This window comes from Amphiura filiformis, chromosome 1 (assembly GCF_039555335.1).
Source record: "Amphiura filiformis chromosome 1, Afil_fr2py, whole genome shotgun sequence".
NCBI classification, from domain to species: Eukaryota; Metazoa; Echinodermata; class Ophiuroidea; order Amphilepidida; family Amphiuridae; genus Amphiura; species Amphiura filiformis.
Genome location: NC_092628.1, coordinates 101,176,820 through 101,199,454, shown reverse-complemented (window position 1 = coordinate 101,199,454; position 22,635 = coordinate 101,176,820). Strand labels below are relative to the sequence as shown.

At 38.6% G+C, this 22,635-nt stretch overlaps 1 protein-coding gene across 1 annotated transcript in view; it reads right to left on the bottom strand.

Moving 5' to 3' along the window:
- LOC140160581 (transcription termination factor 2-like) overlaps window positions 1–22,003 on the bottom strand; it is a 63,227-nt gene extending 41,224 nt beyond the window's left edge. The window contains 4 exon segments of the mRNA XM_072183825.1: window positions 5,942–6,017; window positions 7,058–7,144; window positions 9,140–9,248; window positions 21,882–22,003. Of these exon segments, the coding sequence (XP_072039926.1) occupies window positions 5,942–6,017; window positions 7,058–7,144; window positions 9,140–9,248; window positions 21,882–21,909 (300 nt within the window). The 5' untranslated portion in view covers window positions 21,910–22,003.
- Between the last annotated feature and the right edge of the window lie 632 nt (window positions 22,004–22,635).

The window sequence follows — 22,635 nt, the reverse complement described above, 5'->3', positions numbered from 1 at the left end:
GGCATTAATACTGATCTTGATCATATTACTACTTGCCAAGCTGTGTTTAGTGAAAAGGATTTTGGAAGTGAAGTGTGTAGGTTAGGATGTCAGGTGGGGATCATTAGTAGGGAACGAAAGAGGAAAAACCTGAAAAAAACTTCATCTGTAACATTTTTGCATACGTTATTCCAAGAATTCTGTATTGCAGTGCATCTTGTATATTTGTTCCGTATCGGTAACAATCAGGTAGATTTTACAAAGCACTTAGATACATTTTTCGGCATTACTGCAGATGGTACTGTAACATATTCAGATTATTTACTGAGCTTCTGCTGTGGATTGGAGCCTAGGGTGATAGAATTTTTAATTAAGCATCATGTACAAAATCTTCAAAGACAACCTTCAGACAATTATTTAGAGTTAATTATTCACCTGCAAAATATTTTTGAAAGCCAGTTATCATATAAGGAATGTTTGGCACTTGTTCCCCATTTTGCAGTACAATGTTCACTTACAGTTTCCCACCAATACACATTCTGCACACCCAGCATTTTATACCTGTTGAAAGTTTTCAAGTCAACACCTACAGACAAGGGATTCTTTTCCCCCTTTAAATACCTTCAAATTACAACTGGCTATCTTCCATGGATTCCAACACTTCTGACACACACAAAAGACCTTGTACATTGTCGAATGATTATAGACAAAAGTCCCCAAACTACCAATGCTGATCTTAACCAGATGTACAAGGCATTAAGTAAACTAACCAACCTTAAGACCTTGCACCTTCAAAACAATTTGATAAATGCTAGATATGATATCACAAACCTTCTGCATTTGTTCACTCAAGGAAATATACACCTTTCCGCTGTAACATTACGAGGATTTCTGTACGATGATAAAGCCATGAACAAGTTTTTGTTAAACTTGAGAGGCTCCATAGTTCAACTCATATTAGGTGGCACTATAGATATCCATGGGCAGCGCAAAAGTGGAAGTGAAATCATCAAATGGCTGTCTGATCTTAAAAAACTCCATGCTCTAGAGTTGGGTTTATACCAAATAGGTAATGCTGTCAAGAAGTTGAGGCCAATTGCTGCCCAACTTACCAGATTATGTCTTGTTGGCTGTGAGCTCAAAGAAAGTCATCTGAAGGAACTGTTTTCCATTTTGAAAAGAGCAAAAGGGTTGACACACTTAAATCTCTCTATGAATGTGTTTACAGTAACTTCAATGAATTATCTAGTTGAAGTTCTCAGAGAACTTCCAGTCTTAGAGACATTGATTCTTAACACTACTAGTTTGACAGATGACACAGCCTGCATTTTGGCCAAATGCCTAAAAGACAAGCCCTCGGTTAAGTCCATTGATCTAACAAGCAATCCCTTGATTGGCCTTGAAGGATGGGCTGCTTTGAAAGGTCTACCATTGGCAGGGCGAAAACAATCACCGTTTAACATGACTATGATCATGAAAGATCCTTGATCCAATTGACAGCCTTGTCACCCCACCCCCCCCCAACTTACCTCATAATTGATGAGATTTTTGGTATCATTTGATAGATCCTTCCTGAAATTTGACATTCCAAATCAACTTATTTCTGAAGTCACATGCTATCAATGTTTTCCAACACCCCATAGACATTTGCATCCCCAGGACTAAATTATAAAACCAAACCAACTTTTTTAGGTTCCTTACATGGTCCCAAAACAAATTCATGATATTCCAAAAAAATTAAAAAGTGGTCCTAAGCACATGGTGGTCAATCAAAGGTCAACATAAGGTTCAAAATTTCAAACTTGCCGAAATTTTGTTACAGTAGCAAATTAAATCATTGCTCTCATCAAGAAAAAGTATAGTTTGACCTACCTGCGACATTAAGTATAAAGCAATAAGGTCAAATTTGGGAAGGCGATTAGTTTTTTTAGCCACACAGTGGTCAGAAACTAAAAATGCTCAGATTTCAACAAAAATGGTCTCAAATTGTTCTTATGTAAAAATAAGTCAAATAAGGAATGATTATAGTTCTCACCATCGCCAGGATGTTTTGTTACCAATACTAGTAAGGTCAATCTAAACAAATGGTGTACCCAGCCACTAAATTTTTTCCCTGTTGTAAAGCATTTTAGACATGTCACCTGAATATTATACCAAAAGTATACTAAAATATACTTAGTGGAAAGCTTGTATGGTGGGAAAAGGTCATACAGGGGTCAAATGTCAAAATTGCTTACAATCTTTTTAAATTACCAAAGTATTTCTCTAGTCATTAGGATTCAGAAAAAGTCTAGTTTGTCATATCTGCAGGGATGGATCTTAAATTTTTGACACTAGCTAGTCGGGCGTGTAACTCTAAAAAGTTACATGTCTGACAGAAATTTTACAGGTCGCTTTTTTCTGAAAATAATGTTACAATAAATGTGAAAAATAAGACGATAGTCTAGTAAGTTTAATACTTGTAGCATTTAAATGTTACCATTAGCCATTTAGATGTGTGCCCTGCTAGTGACTTGTTCTTAAATAGTGGCATAGATTTCTTTATGACATGGGTGGGGTTGGAAAAATTTCTTGAGGTATAGTGAATCCAGCACCTTTTGGCGACAGAATAAGTTTATGATACAAATGCGCGCGAAAATTTTTACCATATTGAAGCTAAAATTGAGAAGGGGCCCTGTGGTGCAAAGTAAAACAAATTTGTGTGAAGAGCGCATAAAATTAGCACTTTTTAGGCTAAACTTGCCAAGACTCCCGCTGGATGCAAATTCTTGGGTCCAGACGCAAAATTGTATTGCTGGACGCAATGTTCAACAAATTTGCCTCGCTAAGGTGGTCGTTCCCACCAAATTTCAAAAACCTGCAACAATCTATGGCATTTGACCCTGAATGACCCCCAAATGACCTTGACATTTTTGTCTCATTTCGGTGGTCGTTCCCACAAAATTTGATGAACCTGCAACAATCTATGGCGATTTGACACTGGATGACCCCAAAATGACCTTGACATTTGTCTAGCTAGGGTGGCCGTTCCCACTAAATTTCATGAACCTGCAAAAATGTATAGCGATTTGACTTTGGATGACCCGAATGACCCCAAAATGAAATGACCTCACGCTTTGTCAAAGAAGTTTCTTTCACCTACAATGTAGGTCCCAAGTTGTGGAATGAGGAAAATGTCTGTTGTCCCATCTTAAAGCACTCCAATGATTGCATCTGGTTGCTTCGAATTCCATTCCCTTTTTGTTAGGCTTTTTATCTTGTTTACGTTAAAGTGTGTTTTTTTTGTTAGTTTTGTATGTAGGGCTTCCCTTTAAGTGCTCTTTGAGCATTATTGGGTATGGTGGAGGGAAAGATTAAATATTGCACATCTTGTACTTACTTCCAACTAATTTAGACCCATTTTACAATTTGACAAATTTATACTTGCTTAATTCTAAGGTTCTCAGTAAAAATATCCATGGGCATTTTGTTGAACATTAAACATGTATATTCCAATATTTTAAACTTAACACTTTATGATGCACTTCAATGGCCTATTGAAAAACCATTAATCAGTCATCAACTTGTGACCCATCAATTGCCTTACCTCTGATGGGCCTATAACCACTTGCCCACACCATCCTTTGCCACCATCACGATACTGGCTGCATCGGTAGGACTGAGATACCAACTTGTGACCCCTCAATTGCCTTACCTCTGATGGGCCTATAACCACTTGCCCACACCATCCTTTGCCACCATCACGATACTGGCTGCATCGGTAGGACTGAGATATCAACTTGTGACCCCTCAATTGCCTTACCTCTGATGGGCCTATAACCACTTGCCCACACCATCCTTTGCCACCATCACGATACTGGCTGCATCGGTAGGACTGAGATACCAACTTGTGACCCCTCAATTGCCTTACCTCTGATGGGCCTATAACCACTTGACCACACCATCCTTTGCCACCATCACGATACTGGCTGCATCGGTAGGACTGAGATATCAACTTGTGACCCCTTAATTGCCTTACCTCTGATGGGCCTATAACCACTTGACCACACCATCCTTTGCCACCATCACGATACTGGCTGCATCGGTAGGACTGAGATACCAACTTGTGACCCATCAATTGCCTTACCTCTGATGGGCCTATAACCACTTGACCACACCATCCTTTGCCACCATCACGATACTGGCTGCATCGGTAGGACTGAGATATCAACTTGTGACCCCTCAATTGCCTTACCTCTGATGGGCCTATACCCACTTGACCACACCATCCTTTGCCACCATCACGATACTGGCTGCATCGGTAGGACTGAGATACCAACTTGTGACCCCTTAATTGCCTTACCTCTGATGAGCCTATAACCACTTGACCACACCATCCTTTGCCACCATCACGATACTGGCTGCATCGGTAGGACTGAGATACCAACTTGTGACTCCTTAATTGCCTTACCTCTGATGGGCCTATAACCACTTGTCCACACCATCCTTTGCCACCATCACGATACTGGCTGCATCGGTAGGACTGAGATACCAACTTGTGACCCATCAATTGCCTTACCTCTGATGGGCCTATAACCACTTGACCACACCATCCTTTGCCACCATCACGATACTGGCTGCATCGGTAGGACTGAGATACCAACTTGTGACCCCTCAATTGCCTTACCTCTGATGGGCCTATAACCACTTGACCACACCATCCTTTGCCACCATCACGATACTGGCTGCATCGGTAGGACTGAGATACCAACTTGTGACCCCTTAATTGCCTTACCTCTGATGGGCCTATAACCACTTGCCCACACCATCCTTTGCCACCATCATGATACTGACTGCATCGGTAGGACTGAGATACCAACTTGTGACCCCTCAATTGCCTTACCTCTGATGGGCCTATAACCACTTGCCCACACCATCCTTTGCCACCATCACGATACTGACTGCATCGGTAGGACTGAGATACCAACTTGTGACCCATCAATTGCCTTACCTCTGATGGGCCTATAACCACTTGCCCACACCATCCTTTGCCACCATCACGATACTGGCTGCATCGGTAGGACTGAGATACCAACTTGTGACCTCTCAATTGCCTTACCTCTGATGGGCCTATAACCACTTGCCCACACCATCCTTTGCCACCATCACGATACTGGCTGCACCGGTAGGACTGAGATACCAACTTGTGACCTCTCAATTGCCTTACCTCTGATGGGCCTATAACCACTTGCCCACACCATCCTTTGCCACCATCACGATACTGGCTGCATCGGTAGGACTGAGATACCAACTTGTGACCCCTGAATTGCCTTACCTCTGATGGGCCTATAACCACTTGCCCACACCATCCTTTGCCACCATCACGATACTGACTGCATCGGTAGGACTGAGATACCAACTTGTGACCCCTCAATTGCCTTACCTCTGATGGGCCTATAACCACTTGCCCACACCATCCTTTGCCACCATCACGATACTGACTGCATCGGTAGGACTGAGATACCAACTTGTGACCCATCAATTGCCTTACCTCTGATGGGCCTATAACCACTTGCCCACACCATCCTTTGCCACCATCACGATACTGGCTGCATCGGTAGGACTGAGATACCAACTTGTGACCTCTCAATTGCCTTACCTCTGATGGGCCTATAACCACTTGCCCACACCATCCTTTGCCACCATCACGATACTGGCTGCACCGGTAGGACTGAGATACCAACTTGTGACCTCTCAATTGCCTTACCTCTGATGGGCCTATAACCACTTGCCCACACCATCCTTTGCCACCATCACGATACTGGCTGCATCGGTAGGACTGAGATACCAACTTGTGACCCCTGAATTGCCTTACCTCTGATGGGCCTATAACCACTTGCCCACACCATCCTTTGCCACCATCACGATACTGACTGCATCGGTAGGACTGAGATACCAACTTGTGACCCCTCAATTGCCTTACCTCTGATGGGCCTATAACCACTTGCCCACACCATCCTTTGCCACCATCACGATACTGACTGCATCGGTAATAGCGTCTGTAGGAACAAAATAATTAATATTGTTAGATTTGAACAAAGTTTAAATCTAACGTTGTATTCTCATCATTCTCAGTGTAAAATGCAAGTGATATGATAAGCTTCAAATAATGTAATGTAGTTCCTCAACTTTGTTTTAACCCCCTGAGCACTACCTGCCGATCTAACATTGGTCAATTACATGATATCTTCACTTTAATCACCAATCAGAATGGAGCTTTGCAAATAATTCACCCCAATTTTTTGTGTGGTGAAATTATTCTAACAATGTTGCTGATTGGGCCAATTGATAATGAAAACTTCTTTTTGGCCAATCAGCAGGTAGTTCTCATGGGGTTAAATAACCTAGTTCAATCAAATGCAAGTGACATTTTTCTTCACTGAAGGAACAAATGTCTAGCATTTTCTAGTTTATAGAAGAAACAAGTCATTCAGCATGAAGATAGTACTGTGTACAAGCCAACAAATGAGGTGATTTTACATTGTATTTCCACACATTTCACGGTTTGACATTATTCATCACAGGCTTATACAGTACTTGATACAGAAGAACAAAAAAAACAGAACCGGGTACAAAAATGTTCATATTCCGGGCAATTCAGAATTGGTTTAGATCAAAATTTTAGATAGCTATAAGCTACGGAACAAACCAAAAGATTGTTTAAACTTTGTCCTTTGAACAAAACTAGTTTAATTAGGTAGGGAGGGGGTTAAAATGCTGATTACGCTTAGACTCCTAATGCTCTATTATAAAACACTGGTGTAGGTTTGACCCATTTCCTATTTTCCAGATGGGGAGGGAGAGGTCAGCAATGAAACCGAACATCAACAATCTTTTGCTTTGATTTTTGATTTAAACTTTTGATCCAAAAACAAGGAATTAATTCCTACCTCGGAATTTTCAGATGGTATTCCTTGTGTTTGGATCAAAAGTTTAAATCAAAATCATGATTTATACCACCACAGATGAACTTTCATGAACGATCTTTTGCTTTGTTCCTTGGTTCCTTAAAGCCAAATCAGAGTGCATGAAGTCTTACCTCTTCTCTCTAGTTTGACTGGCTATTCCAAAAGCTTGGAGCTCAACTATATTCTCTCCATGTTGTAGACAGTAAGATGGTGGTAAACTAAAGATAAAACAAAAATATACACCGGTAAAGTAATTTGCAGTAATATATATGTGCATTGTTTATCAAGCTTGTATATTTAATTAGGGTTTTAGAGTCAGAACCGACTATGGATACTAAAAGGCATAAATTGCGAGTTCACCAATGAAGTAGAACCAAAGAGTACCAACCCTGGCATGTTTGTGTATCGCTCATGGAGGGCAAATAGTGTACCTCCCAATGAGGTAGAACCAAAGAGTACCGACTCCACCATGTATACATGTTGCTCATAGAGGCAAAATAGTGTATCTCAGGATTATTTCGCTATTCGCCTGGCAAATTTCAATTCAAAGTATGTTGTTGTTTGTATCTTGCATGCAACAAGTTGTGCCAAAAACTAAGCACTGTTTGCACAAACCTTTGCAATGCTCATACTTAAAGACGCAAATTACTGTTCCATTTTGGGCTTCAGCCAAGAAATGCAGGAGGTACAATATTTGCCTGCCACAGCATTACACAGGGCATTTTGAGTCAGTACTCTTTGGGTATAATCTCTTTCTTTAGGATTTAAGAAAGTGAAGATCATTGTTTTTACTAAGGTTCACACTTTTTAGACAATTGTACGTACAGGTCATTTACGTTCACAAAGAAGAAATGTGCCTTGTCTATCTCCTTTGTAACAAAAAATATGCACATAAGATTTTGAGTATATTTTTATATATAAATTTTATAACTTTGTATAAAATATATAATTTTGTTACCTTAATATTATGTTCATTATTTATAAAGATTTATTGATCATGTTGCTTGTAATGCAGGGCGATATATTCAAAAACTGTATTGTTAAGGTAGTTAATCCTGTTTCTATGGCAAACTAAAAGTATTCTTAAAATTCATTCTTAAACACTTGAGAATGTCTTATTGGTTCTTACCCGCGTGATATGACACGATATCACACGGGTCAGCGCGTGTGCATCGACGCGATACACATACTCGCAATTTGAACCAATCGGAGGCGCATAGCAACAACGGGACTGATCAATTTTAAATCCTAGGTATAATTCCTTGCAAAATGTAGGATTTACTTCAAACGATTAAAATTTGTAACTAGGCCTATTATACCTATGATATTTTTATTTGAATTGAAGTGTTTAAGAATTAGAATAAAGGTATTGTTTTTAGCGGCTGTCGTGCATCTAATCTATCGTCTCATATAACACGGGCGGCACATTATTTTAAGTAAAACAACTCGGCTTCGCCTCGTTGTTTTACTTAAAATGATGATGTCGCCCGTGTTATATGAGACGATAGATGCACTCCAGGGGCTAAAAACAATACCTTAATATTCTCTAATTAAAACTTAATACTGCCCAAATATCCACTACACAGTAATAATGTGAAAGCAAAATTGAGTCAGACATTGGCGATGTGCCAGTATTTCTATTCCTTTTTTTATGACTTAACCTTTTTAACTATCTAACATCAGCAAGCCTCAAAATAAGCAGATCTGGACCAGGAACCACACATTTAGAAAAAGTGGCTCCTGGTCTCATATTATCTAGTGAACCAGGAGCCATTTTTAAAGAGCTAATATGTTTATTGTACACATAAAATACAAATCCCGCTTTAACTACCAGGCTCTATTCTTTTAAAAAATGTAGAGCCTGTTTCACATGATTTTGGTGTGGACCAAGAGCCAAAATGTTATGACCATTGGGTAAATGGCTCCTGGGTGCCTGGTTATTTCAAGGCTTGAACATTAGGATAAAGAAACATGAAGTTTTCACTGAAATCAAGCTAAAAAATTACTAATAATATTAAAACTTGAAAAGAAATTAAAATTTAATCTCACGCATCATTTTGCTTGATCATAAATAAGGCAACAAATATGATAAAATTTTGTCCAAACTATTATTGTATAATGCATATATTGGCACTATAAAAACAACTTTATTGTTAATTATGTTATATAAATAAAATATTTGTCATACCCAGTCTGACTATTTATATACTTACTGAGTTGGTTTAATAAATTTGCACCGATCGTGTGCAACACCACAAATATAAAAACTTTTGCCTTTGCTGCTTCCTTCCTTGGTGCCCGTCTTCAGATAGCAAGTCTTTCCTATAAACAACAAAGAAAGCATTGGAAATTTTAACTGATGAAGCATAGATAAGGTATCTTACTCCTGACCAGGGTTCCCTCCCACTGTGGTCACAAATTTAACATGGATATTATTGTAAAATCGTGAAAGACCATATTTTGAAGATTTTGAAACTAATGGGATCCACATGGACCCTGTCATTTGAGACAAAAAAATTGCTATTAAGTTTTAGTCTCAAATTTTGGGGTCCAATAATATAATTTTACACATTTTAGTGGGTTTTCAGGCTAGTTTTTCTGAAAAGAACATTCAGTCCATAAATTCCCTTCAAAGGGAAACCCCGGACAAAATGGCCGAAATTCTGGACAATTGTACACAAATCTCCATAGACAATGAAACAGTACTAGTGCTTCCACGCCAGGAACACGTCCCATTGAAACCCGAGCATTGAACAGGAATATGCATATTGATATCGCCTAACACATTACGCGAAGTCATCAGGAAATTTGAAGATTAAGATCGTCACAAGCTGCTGAATTCAAGGGTAAAAAGAAATTTGGGGAAAATATATCAAAAATGGATCATTTTTTGAAATGAAAGCAAACATATATTATTAATGTGGAGAATATCACTGTATGTTACCAAAAACAGTGGGTAAATGTTGTAGTTTATTCAGTTGGTACCCGGCCTGCCGGGTCGACGAACCCTGCACTTTGCAATATAACAATGTTCTAGATAGCCTTCGTAAGTGGAGAAGGCTAGGTTACTCAGCTAGGGCTCACCATTCAGGTATCAGCAAATTACTTTAGCGGTGTCTGTCTGCTCTGTCTCATTATCGCGTCAAAAGAACTAGGTCACACGATGTAACGTAGCTTGACCAGCGAATGAGGTGCCGATGCGATGATGCTATGCTAAGCTAAGCTAAGGTAGATATGTCCACATTGCTTATTATAGTGGGCGACGTTCAACTCAAAAAGCTCAAAAAATTGCGACCACAGTACATGTAAATGGCTTAACTGTGTAATCCCCATAGGAAAACACAAAATTTTAACATTTGGACACCAGAAACTTGGAGACGTAGTCTAAAAAGTGCTGGTACTTTATCCTTGATACAGATACAGAAGTCATCATGCAGTGATAGTTAGATTTCATAAAATATAATCGCCTTTGTGTAAAACGAATCGCCATGGTGAAAAATGATGCATTACTTGCTTTTTTGTACAGTAAATCATTGTAAAGCATTGTCAATGATGACCGCAGAAAAATGCAAAATTTCAAAAACGGACATTTGCCCATAACTTTGCTGATATTTGAGCTACAGACATGGTTGACCCCTCATTTTTTAAGTTAAATAATCACCTTTTTAAACAAAATAATTTCCATGTGAAAAAACCTACTTGAGTCATTCCATGTCAAATCAACCAATTTGCTGAAAATCTTGGCAGGCCACCCCATCAGATTTGTCTGAAAATCATTTCTAGCATACCTCTATGGCAATAATGAACACATGGAAAAAATTAGCGTTCAGCTCCAAGCGGTTTCGGAGATACGGCTTGTCAAAATTTCATCCAGACCCCCCCTTTTTGCTTTCGCGAGTCGCGTCGTTGATTTTGTCGCGTTTTGGATCACTCATATTTTGACTTTAGAAAAAAGATATTAAGCTGAAAATTGCTACCTACAGTGACTTTCACCCAAATAAGCAGAATCTGGCCTTAAAAACAGTGTAGTGCTTCCACTTTAAAAGTTATGGGTCTCCCAAAACCCCTTTTCGTTTTGTCATATTTCACCGTGTTCAGTTTCCAGACCCCACTCGTACACTTAAATTGATATCAGAGAATGTTCAAACTTCATAAAAATGCTTAATTTTTCACCCAAATAAGCAGAATCTGGCCTTAAAAACAGTGTAGTGCTTCCACTTTAAAAGTTATGTGTCTCCCAAAACCCCTTTTCGTTTTGTCATATTTCACCGTGTTCAGTTTCCAGACCCCACTCGTACTCTTAAATTGATATCAGAGAATGTTCAAACTTCATAAAAATGCTTAATAGGCCAATATCTCGACCCTGAAATAACAACAGACCACTGATACCTTTAATTAAATTGTGGCTTGGACCCAAAGTTTGCTCCGCAGAATGAAATCCTGAAAACACCGCCCCCACCAGTTGACCTTTGACCCCGCAGATGAATTCCAACAAACTTGAAACTTACACCATGAATGCTTAAACACTTATTCTACATCTGTACCCTCTTGCCGCTTCATTCTCACCGTCCATGACTTGACTAAAACACATCTCCTTGCTCTCGATTCAGTTGTTCATAAGTACATTAAAAACTGGTGTGGTCTTGCCAGACCCGCTGCCACCGAGGTTATTCATATTCCCCACCTGATGGATATCAAGTCAGTGTATCAACTTTACCTTGAATGTCATGTTTCAGCTCATTTGTCTTCAAGAACAAAAGCCGACTCCAAGGTCAATGTTGCTCTTGACTCCACCTTGAAAGGGAGAAAAAGTGGGCTAAAAATTTTCCATCACAACTTATTGTCAAAACGCTATTGATCATGTTGATAATTCTGACAGCAATGTGCCATACAAGAAGCTGAAGACTGACTTGACAAAATCCATCAAGGACGAGGTCACTGAGAGCTGGGTTAACCATTTAAAAAATCTTGTGGTCCAGGGCGACATGTTTCATATTGCACTCTCAGAAAAATCTGATTATCTTTGGAAATCTTTTATTTACAATCCTCCTAAAGGCATCATGAAATTTATGTTGAATGCTTTCCTTGACACCCTTCCCACTAAAAATAATCTGAGTCGCTGGGGAAAAAGTTAAATACCAAATGTAACTTATGTGGTCATCACGAGACCCTCCATCATGTCCTTAATCACTGTAAAATCATGCTTGATCAAGGTCGGTATACTTGGCGTCATAACTCTGTTCTCCGCATAATCATGGATACTCTCAAAGATATCAGTGACCAGTCCTGGAAATTCTACTGTGACTTAGATGGTGCCACTAAAATCGCTGGTACCACAATCCCTCCTGATATTCTTCCCACGCAGCAAAGACCAGATCTGGTTCTCGTTAATCTAAAGCTCTAAATCCATCATCGTTATTGAGCTCAGCATTCCTTTCGAGCAGAACATCCACAAAACCCATGACTACAAACAAAATAAATATGCCGGTTTAATCGCTGATTTGCAAGAACAGGGTTATGACTCAAAGTTATTTTGTATTGAAATAGGCAGTAGAGGCCTCATCACAAGCTCCAACAAGTGTAACCTGAGTTCCATTTTCCCTTAGTTTCAAAAAAAAAGCCAAAAACCAATGAAACGGGTCTTTGATAAATGTTCAAAATCACTCAGTCAACGTGCAATCCTATGTTCTTACTCAATTTTTTATTCAAAATATGACCATGACTGGTCGATTTAAATCATAATGACGTCTTTTAGACCATATTTTATCGTTTTGTGCAATTGTTTCGGGGCGGGTCCCTGTCAACATTTTTTATGCAATATTACTTCTAATTTATAATATAATATTATTGATGTATTCCTTTATAAACTGCATTTATGTGTTGTATTGTCCTGTTGTTTAATATGCCTCTTGCGGATGTTTGAGCCTGGTCATGTACCTTCTCAACCCTCCTGACTGGCCTTAAATGTATTCTTTTCAATATATCTGTTTTATGTGTATTATGAATAAAATTGAAATGATGAAACTAACTTTGTAACTCCACTTTTCAAAATTCACAAATTTTACACTTTTTTGATAGAGATTAGCCAGCATCCTATATCAATGTGTGTAAAATTTGGTAAAATACTACAGTTGGGCGACTATCACTTTTTTCCTAGTCGACTAGTCGGCAGCAAATAGTCGCGACTACGACTATAGTCGCGACTATCTGTGGTTAAAATTGGACTGAAAAATCGGGTGAAAGATTGGTGGCAATTTAGTATTTATAATGCATGATTACAGGACCCGTGATTGCCGGCATCGCATCACAGTTTGCTACACAAACCAGCATTGTTGCGATACAAATTGCTACACTGTATCGCACGTTTGCGATGCAAATATTTGACTCTTGAAACAGATTCATCAGGATCGTTCATAGTTCAATTAAAGTAGAAAAGGTTCTTTTTCAGATCCAATTATTCTGGTACTTTCTCAGAAATATTTCAATTCCTATCAGGAATCTTGATCACTCTGTTGTGGTGTTTCTAGATGTTTGATATCCCCGGACAGTGTAGACTCGTCCATAACAAATGAGTACATCATCGCGTGTGAGAAAGCGTGCTGGAAATTACCGGGCGGTGTCGCAGCCCAACTTAGATCAGAGGTTGTAGGAGCTATTAAATCTACCAAACCCCCAAAATCAAATATACCCAAAGAGGAAAGAGTTGCTATAAAACAACTTCAGAAAGAGAAATCTGTCAAGATTTTAGGTGCTGACAAGGGTCGAGCTACCGTTATCATGGATACTACTGAGTATGAGACCAAGTTATCTGACATGTTGAATGACACCAGTGTATATGTTAAACTTGACAAAGATCCTACACCAAAATATAAAAAGCAGTTGGTGACTATACTCAGCAGACTCGAGAAAGAGGGTAAGATAAATAGTGCGGACAAAAAATATCTGTATCCCACTGCTGAAATTGTCCCTCGGATATACGGCAGCCCTAAAATCCACAAGAAGGATACCCCACTTCGTCCCATAAGCGACTATACAGGCTCGATCGGGTACAATGTATCCCGATCTTTGGCGGACATCATAAGCCCTATAGTAGGCACTTCTTGTCACCATGTGCTTAACTCAAAGCAGTTAGCCGACGATTTAGGGGAAGTAACCATCAAGGAAGACGAATGCCTCATTTCTCATGACGTGGTGTCCCTTTTCACCAACACTCCGATTGAGATCACTTTAGACATTATTCGTCGAAAGTTGGAGCAAGATCCTGATCTAAAAAAAAAGGACACTTCTCAATGTTGATGATCTCATGGAACTAGTCAAGTTCATCTTAACCACAACATACTTCACTTCGAAGGGCAGCATATACCAACAGAAGAAAGGCATGGCTATGGGCAGTCCTCTGAGTCCGATCGCTGTAGATCTCTTTATGGAATGGTTGGAAGAGGAAGCCATCGCAACAGCACCGCTCAATTGTAAGCCGACGCTCTGGAAGAGGTACGTAGACGACGTACTAGAGATCATCAAGCGTGGGGAAGTGGACAATTTAACAGAACATCTCAACCAAGTGGATCCAACAGGAAGTATCAAGTTCACGTACGAGGAGGAATCGGAAGGCAGCATACCATTCCTAGACACTCTCATCATCAAGAAACCCGACGGCACGACCAAACTCTGCATATACAGGAAACCAACTCACACAGACCAATACTTACAGTTCCAATCCCACCACCCACTTCATCAGAAGTTAGGAGTAGTGCGAACCCTGCTCGACAGGAAGGATAGTATAGTCACCGAGCCAGAAGACCGGCAAAAGAGGAGTCGCACATCAAACAAGCACTCGCAAGCGTCTGGATACCCAGCATGGACCATCAACAAGGTGAAAGAAGAAAAAGAGAATCCAAAACCAAAGAGAAAGCCTTCCAAATGACAGTAAAGAAAAGAACAAAGGTTTTGTGGTCATTCCCTATGTTGAGGGATTGTCAGAACGTGTTTCCAGGGTTTTCAAGAAACACGGGTTTTCCACTTGTTTCAAACCCCACCGCACACTCTGAAACCTACTTGTACACCCTAAGGACAAACGCGACCCATTGCAGACAGCAGAGGCTATTTACGAAATACCGTGCCAAAACTGTCCCAAAACATATATTGGTGAAACTGGTCGCTTGTTCGGTACAAGACTGTCAGAACATAAAACAGAAACTGAGAAAGTGAGTGCAAAAAGCTTTACTAGGGCTCAAAGAAAAGCCTCAACATCAGAAATTCATAAATCAGCAATAGCAGAACATGTAGCAGCAAAAAATCACGTAATTGGGTGGGAGGAGGCACAGATCATTGACCAAGAAGCAGACAAAACAACACGCTGGCTGAAGAAGGCAATCTGGATAAGAAGTAGGGGGCAGAACACCATGAACAAAGACGAGGGGGGCTTACAAACTAGACAAGATCTACGATCAACTCATCAACAAACGGCAACCAGGAAGTTTGGAAACGTCATCAAGACCAAACAGTGTTGCCGTTTCATCAAACATCTAGAAACACCACAACAGAGTGATCAAGATTCCTGATAGGAATTGAAATATTTCTGAGTAAGTACCAGAATAATTGGATCTGAAAAAGAACCTTTTCTACTTTAAATATTTGACTGTAAAATGCTGTAATATAGGCCTAACTTATCTGTTCAATTAAATTCACTTGCCACTTTCCAGCAACAGCACAAGAAACTTCATATAATTTCTCAAACCTTCAATATTCCAATAGCGATCTTCGTTCGTTTCCATGTTTTGCTGTGCATGAAAATATGTAAACATGCCGCTACGGCAGTGCATATTTTCCATGGTATGCTCATGAACGTGTTGCATCGTGCATGTACGATTAACTTTCACCTCCGACCTACGTCACCTGACCTCATCTAGACTACTGCATTTGTCGCTACAGGGGTGGCATTGCAACATTACGACTGTTTGTCAGCTAATTTGTTTATTTTCCTGTTGCTTTCTAAATATTCTGTTACCACAATAAGCATAGCTTTTTGAAATTACGTGAAAAGTACTTCTAATCTAATAATATTTTCCTAAATTTTCCTTTTGGAAAACACTTCTCGGAAGTTCTCGCTGTTTCTTTCCAAAGTTGAAATAATCTCATACCTTCAGTAGTTGGTACAAACACCCAACCTAGGTCTGTACATGCACGCTATGACGCTGCTACACCTGTTATCGCTGCATAAATTATAATCATAATGAGATGTTCAACAGTTCTAAGTAATTTGAGTTTTTTAACGGCTTTTATCTTGTGGGAAAGTAGTTCGACAACAAGTCAATAACACCAATTTAATGATGATTTATGGACATTATGATTACTTGTTGGTTAGTGTTACTATTGGTAAGACAATGACTAACATTTTTTCACATTTTCGCAGTTTATATGTTAGTATTTGGTTGGTTTTGGTGCGAATAACTGGCACTTTTAAAGTAATTTTTTAACACAAAAATATAATTGCATTAGTCGACTTTTGGTTTTCAATAGTCGTAGTCGCGACTATCAGTAAAAGTCGCGACTAACGACTATTGGCGACTTAGTCGCCCAACTCTATAAAATACCTAAATTTCATAATCCACTCTAACCCAGAAGGGGTGGAGTTACATAGTTAAGATTTGGTATAGGTAGATATCAAATGTTTAAGTATGTGTTGTGTAAGTTTCAAGTGTGTCGGATTTCATCTGTAGGGTCAAAGGTCAACTGGTAGGGCGGTGTTTTCAGGATTTCATTTTGCAGAGCAAACTTTGGGTCCAAGCCAATACCTAATTAATGGTGTCAATGGTCTGTTATTGTTTCAGGGGAGAGATATTGGCCTATTAAGCATTTTTATGAAGTTTGAACATTCGCTGATATCTATTTTTAAAGAGTACGAGTGGGCTCTGAAAACCGTACACGGTGAAATATGACAAAACAAAAAGGGATTTTGGGAGACCCATAACTTTTAAAGTGGAAGCACTACACTGTTTTTAAGGCCAGATTCTGCTTATTTGGGTGAAAGTCACTCTAGGTAGAAATTTTCAGCTTAATATCTTTTTCCTAAAGTCAAAATATGAGTGTTCCAAAACGCGACAAATTCAACGACGCGACTCGCGAGAGCAAAAAAGGGGGTCTGGGTGAAATTTTGACAAGCCGTATATCCGAAACCGCTTGGAGTTGAGCGCTAATTTTTTCCATGTGTTAATAATTATTGCCATAGTAGAGGTATATATCATATATGGCTCATTCTTGTATTATGGGGTCCAATGGTGTGACATACAGTCAAATTTTCAAAATTGAATATTAATGTCAAAAGTTAGCTTAAATTGAGTGGAATTATATACTCTTTCAAAATCTGCAAAATATTTTCAGCGATGATTGCCCAGAAATCTGTACGAAGCACATAATGTGGAGAAATCACTCTAAAATGTCGCGCATAACCGGACACCAAACATGTTTTAACCCCTGCTAAACAAAAAATATAAATGCCAAAATGGCTAAAAGTTGCAAGTTAAATGTGGTTTAGGAGCTTTTATAATGTAAAAATAAAATAACATTATAAGAAGTTGCTGTAACCTTCAAAACAGCATATTTGCATTTTGGTCAAAATACATGGTCAAAAATTGACCCAAAAGTTAATTATTGGGCCTGTTTTGTACAATTTCTGTCAGTTTAGATTAAAAGTTGCCATTTTTATGTGGGGCCAGCACAAGTGTGGCATAATAGATAAGTGGATGACTTTCTATAACATCAATTTTGTGCACATGAGAGAATTTAAGGTGCCCAGTGGTGTCACAGATAACTGGACACCAAAATATTTGGTGTCCAGTTATGACTGACAATAACAAGCTATCTGTAATTATGTCATACTTTGAAAAGTGTATTTGACCTGCAAATTTATCTAAACATATCACACTGTTGTTTTAAGTATTCATTGTTTATCAGATACCCAATTTTTAAAAATTATGACATATTATTCATTTTCATGTGTCGGTCATAACTCGGTGTCCAGTTTGTCGTACAATATCCAGCTTTAACTTTAATTCAACTTATTTTGCAATTTCCATTTGTCAGTCATATATTTAAACATGTCATAATATATCATTTGAAGTATTTGTTGTTTACAAATTACCCCATTTTCAAAAAATATAGCACATTTTGCATTTTTACATGTCGGTCATAACGTCACGCATAACGCGGACACCAAAATATGTACTTTGCGTAAGCGCTGTCTTTGTTAACAGATGTTTTGTCGCTAACATTTCTTTCATAATACAATTTTAGTATACATCCTATTCACTCAATAAGACCAAAAAAATAAGCAATGGTCATATATAAATGAAACTAACAGGCAACCAGATGTAGATGATCTTTTTTTGTCACAAGTGGTGTCCATGATTTTCGAGACCTTACATGTAATAAAAATTAAAAATAGCTGTTAACAATTTCTTTTTTGAAAGTTTTTAGTAATAACCCACTTGTTTTGTATAAAAAATTACAAATAGGCCAAATACCTGTTACAGTTTTCAAAATTCAGGGCAAATTATGTGTCGGTCATAACCGGACACCATTGGACCCCATAATACAAGAATGAGCCATATATATGCTAGCAATGATTTTCAGTCAAATCTGAGGGGATGCACCAAATGGCTGGCTTCAAGTTCAATTGGACCTTCATTTTGCAAAATTTTCAATTTCCTAGGGGCAATGTCCCTCCTCAGTCCGACACCCCCTGCGTAGTGGATAAGGCCCTTCGCACTTGATTATTAGTTTCCTGTTTACCGCCCGCGTCCAAAATTGAAACTCTCAAAATAATTAATTATTTTATTTTAATTTCTAATTTTCTCCTTTAAAAGGGCATTTTGTGATCCACAGCCTCATCCCCCCACTTTTCTCAAAAAAAGTTGAGATTTTTATATCACTGGAAACCTCTGGCTACATGTTTGTGTACAAAATATTTCTTGCAGATTAATTCGTTTAGCAAAGATATCGTGAAATTTGAATTTGAAATTACAACGCATTGTCTATGGAGCAGTGTAATACACATAATCATGCATAACTCGCGAACGCAAAATCGGAATCAACTGAAACTTTGGGAATATGTTTTTTTCGTGGATATCTAATGAAAAATGACATAAATAGAGGATGCTAGGATCACGAAATACTCCTTTAAAATAACTTTCAACTACTTCTACTTGCCATTTTCTGACTTTAATAATATCAACAATAATGATGAATGAACAAAGAGTACAACTCCACCTTCACCTAATCAAATATTGTTGTGAAATAATTAAATGCCCACTCTAGTCAAAATGAGTCAATAGTTGCTTATAATAGTTCAAACTAAATAAAGAAAATAAAAGATAATTAATAATTAATAATTAAAAGTCACCTTGTGTCCTCATCCTTTTTTCAAAATCTTTTAACAGAAACTAATAATCTAGGTATGCTAGGTGAATTCAAATTTGCCATCAAACTGCACCATTTTACATATCAAATTAAAGCCCTCGAGTAAAGAAAGCCAAAACTGAAAACATTTTTGTCATAGCACTTTCCGTAACAAAGACATCTTGTCAAAGATTGACTTTCATCAAAAAGATTCAGATAGCAAAATTCCCCAAAACGGCATTTAGAGGTGTTTCTAGATCTTAGTCTCATGGCGATAGCAGCTTTTTTTAATGGAACTGCTATCAAAATCCTCTAAAATTCCATGTGCGACTTGATTATCACCATAAAAATCATATATTTGGGTCAAGTGAAGTATAGAAAACATATTTATGTAGGTTTCCTTCACCGACCAATTCTCGAAAAAAATTCAAATTTCTATGTAAAAATGCATTGTGTTTGGGTCCCGGTCTCGGCGAATTTCGCTGACTAGCAAATGTGTTAACTAAGGTTTGCCTGGGATACCTAAATAATCAAGTGCGAAGGGCCTAAACATTAAAACAAGCATGGCTTGTCATGCTTGTTTAGGCCCTTCGCTTAATGAAAGAAAACTGACAAGTGGGCATTTTCGCTTCTGCTTTCGACATTTGCCAATAATATCGTATGATATTCATTTATGCCTCATCAGTTTTCTTTCATTTAGCTCTTTAATATGAGACTACTTTGATGAGAATCAAAAAAAGTTTTTGTAATATTCGAATCGAAAAGAGAAGGGGGTGGGACCATCCGGCATCCCCGGTTGACCGGTTCTGATATCTGCACCCAATCCTAGGTTCCAGGATAAGTTGGTGAAGTACAGTATATCTGGCAATGCCGACTCAACTAGTGTCTAACCGATAAGATCGGCAAAATAATAATCGGCCCGATTTTGACCTTATCGGTATCTGATCGGTATCTGAAATTTTTTTATCATTTACCGATTTCCTATACCGATTTCAATAATGTTGAAGTGTAACTCAAATCTGTTAAAAATACATTATTACTGATCGTCAGAAGCCAAAAATAAATAAAAGTTGATGTCATCAGACAACATTTTATCAGTAAAATGGTTTAAATGTTGTTGCTAACTTACTAATTGGGTCAATTTCCTTGACGTTGGCGTTTTATTTGATCCTCTGGCTTGGCATGAACATGGGGAATAACCCCGTCTAATCATGATCATCACACCGCGCCGTGTGTATTTATTGATCCATGACGTGATGTAACTTGTCGATCATTATTTGGGTATTGTTCTTCAATGTCTGTGTACGGTCCAAATTAATAAAATAATTCCAGTTCAGTTATAGCTTTTAAGCGATAGCGTATCCTTTTATGTTTTTTATTTAATCAAAATGCCAATGATAATTGACGAATTCTGAGCTGAAATCTCCATTACACACGCCAGGTTGCATCCTCTTCCGGTCTTGGGATCGTTAGCCATGTGCTCGCCCTTATGAGCAAGTCGGGAAACCCATCAAAACGTATCTCAAACGTCGATCGTCATCACAGGGATTCCCCTTCACGTCACATGTTATTGTCAATTTGATCGGGAATCGCCAATTGCATGGTTATGTTGGAAGTCCGTAATTGATAATTATAAATTCCCCAAATCAAGAATAGAAATATTATTCAATAAGAATTATGTTCAGGAGATGTTCAATTCATTCGATTGATGAAGATATATGATAGCCTTGGATGAGTTCTGCATCATAACGCAGGTAATGGATGTCAGTTTTAAGCTCCGAATTTGTCACCCTTGCATACGATGAATGATGTGTTTTCTATAGGGCCTACCTGTGCAGCTTATACAATTTCATTTCATATTTTCAAGACCTGTCTGCTTATCTGACGTACGTGTTTTAGTTAGCTTTTTATACACAAGGAAATACAGTAAAACATTAACTTTGTGACCATTAGGCCTGGCATTTTCGGGTAATTTTGTACCGGGTACCATACGCAATTTTCGGCGGGTAACCGGTACCAAATTGCAAAAAAAAATTAAAAAATGCCAGGATCATTCATGGTTTGACCTAAAAAAAAAAAAAAAAAATTTCACGATATTTTGTTATTTTTTTTTTTTTTTTTTTTCGGTACCCGGGAGGGTATTTCCTACCCGGTAATGTAATCTCAGGCGGTACCCGTTTACCCGACCGAAAATGCCAGCCTTAGTGACCATCTAAATCGACAAATTCTGCTAGGCCTAGGCTAGGGCACTAGCTTGTTTAAAAATTTCAAAAAAATCGGAATCGGAATCTGATCGGGCCGATTTTGGAATCCAAATATCTGTAATCGGTATTACCGATATGAGGCTTATCTGTTAGACACTAGACTCAACCCTAACCAGAACCAGAAGTTGTAAGCCTGTTGTACAAAAATGTAGGCCCGGGTTGTGGGTAACAAGGAGGTAAGCTTAAGTTAAGCTTGCAGTAATACACAATGGTGACTCAAGTCTCAATGTCATGCTGATGAATCATACATAATAAATTGATTAACTTCTGTGTTATGCCAGTTTAACAATCTTACCGTGACCATCACATGATATCCACTCCATTTTCAAAATACCTTTGAAATCCAACAAATTTACTTGTTTGTCAGAGCCAGAAAAATTCAGAAATTTAAATTTCGGGGATTTCCTTACTAATTTCACAGCGCTCACAAGTGCTCCAGTCGCGAATGAATTTATAGTCTCTCTACCAGTCGGTTAAAAAAAATATCAAATTAAGCAAAAGGCCCAATCCGGGGGTCAGTGCAATAATTATCCGGGCCCGGGTAGTGAATTATAGGGGGGGATATTTGGCAAGCCAAAAGGGGGGAGCATAGTTTGGCATGCTTCGCGCGCATTTATTCCACTGAGCAGTGGCACTTCCCTGAGCATGCAATAATAAACGGCTCCGCGGCGCGGCGGTACTAATTTCCAAACCGGCTTAACAAAAATCGATTGCCCCCACCAGGCGCGTATCCAGGAATTCGTAGACCGGGGGGCGCAAAGTAGATATTTGAAAAATACAATGTATGGCCGCGAAGCGGACATCCCGGAGCGCTTGCGCGACGCAGGGGGGTGTCTGAGGGGGGATGTGCCCCCCTCAGAAGTGAGAAACTTTTACAAAATGAAGCCCTAATTGAAGCCATTTGGTGGACCATGGCACTATTCTTATGTAAAATTTTAGTTTGAAAAAGTCGAAAATTTGTGAAATGAGGGCCCAATTGATGGTCAAGTTTCACTGTTATTGTATAAAATGATTATTGCTTTATAAATTTTGCCCGAAATTTTGCAAAA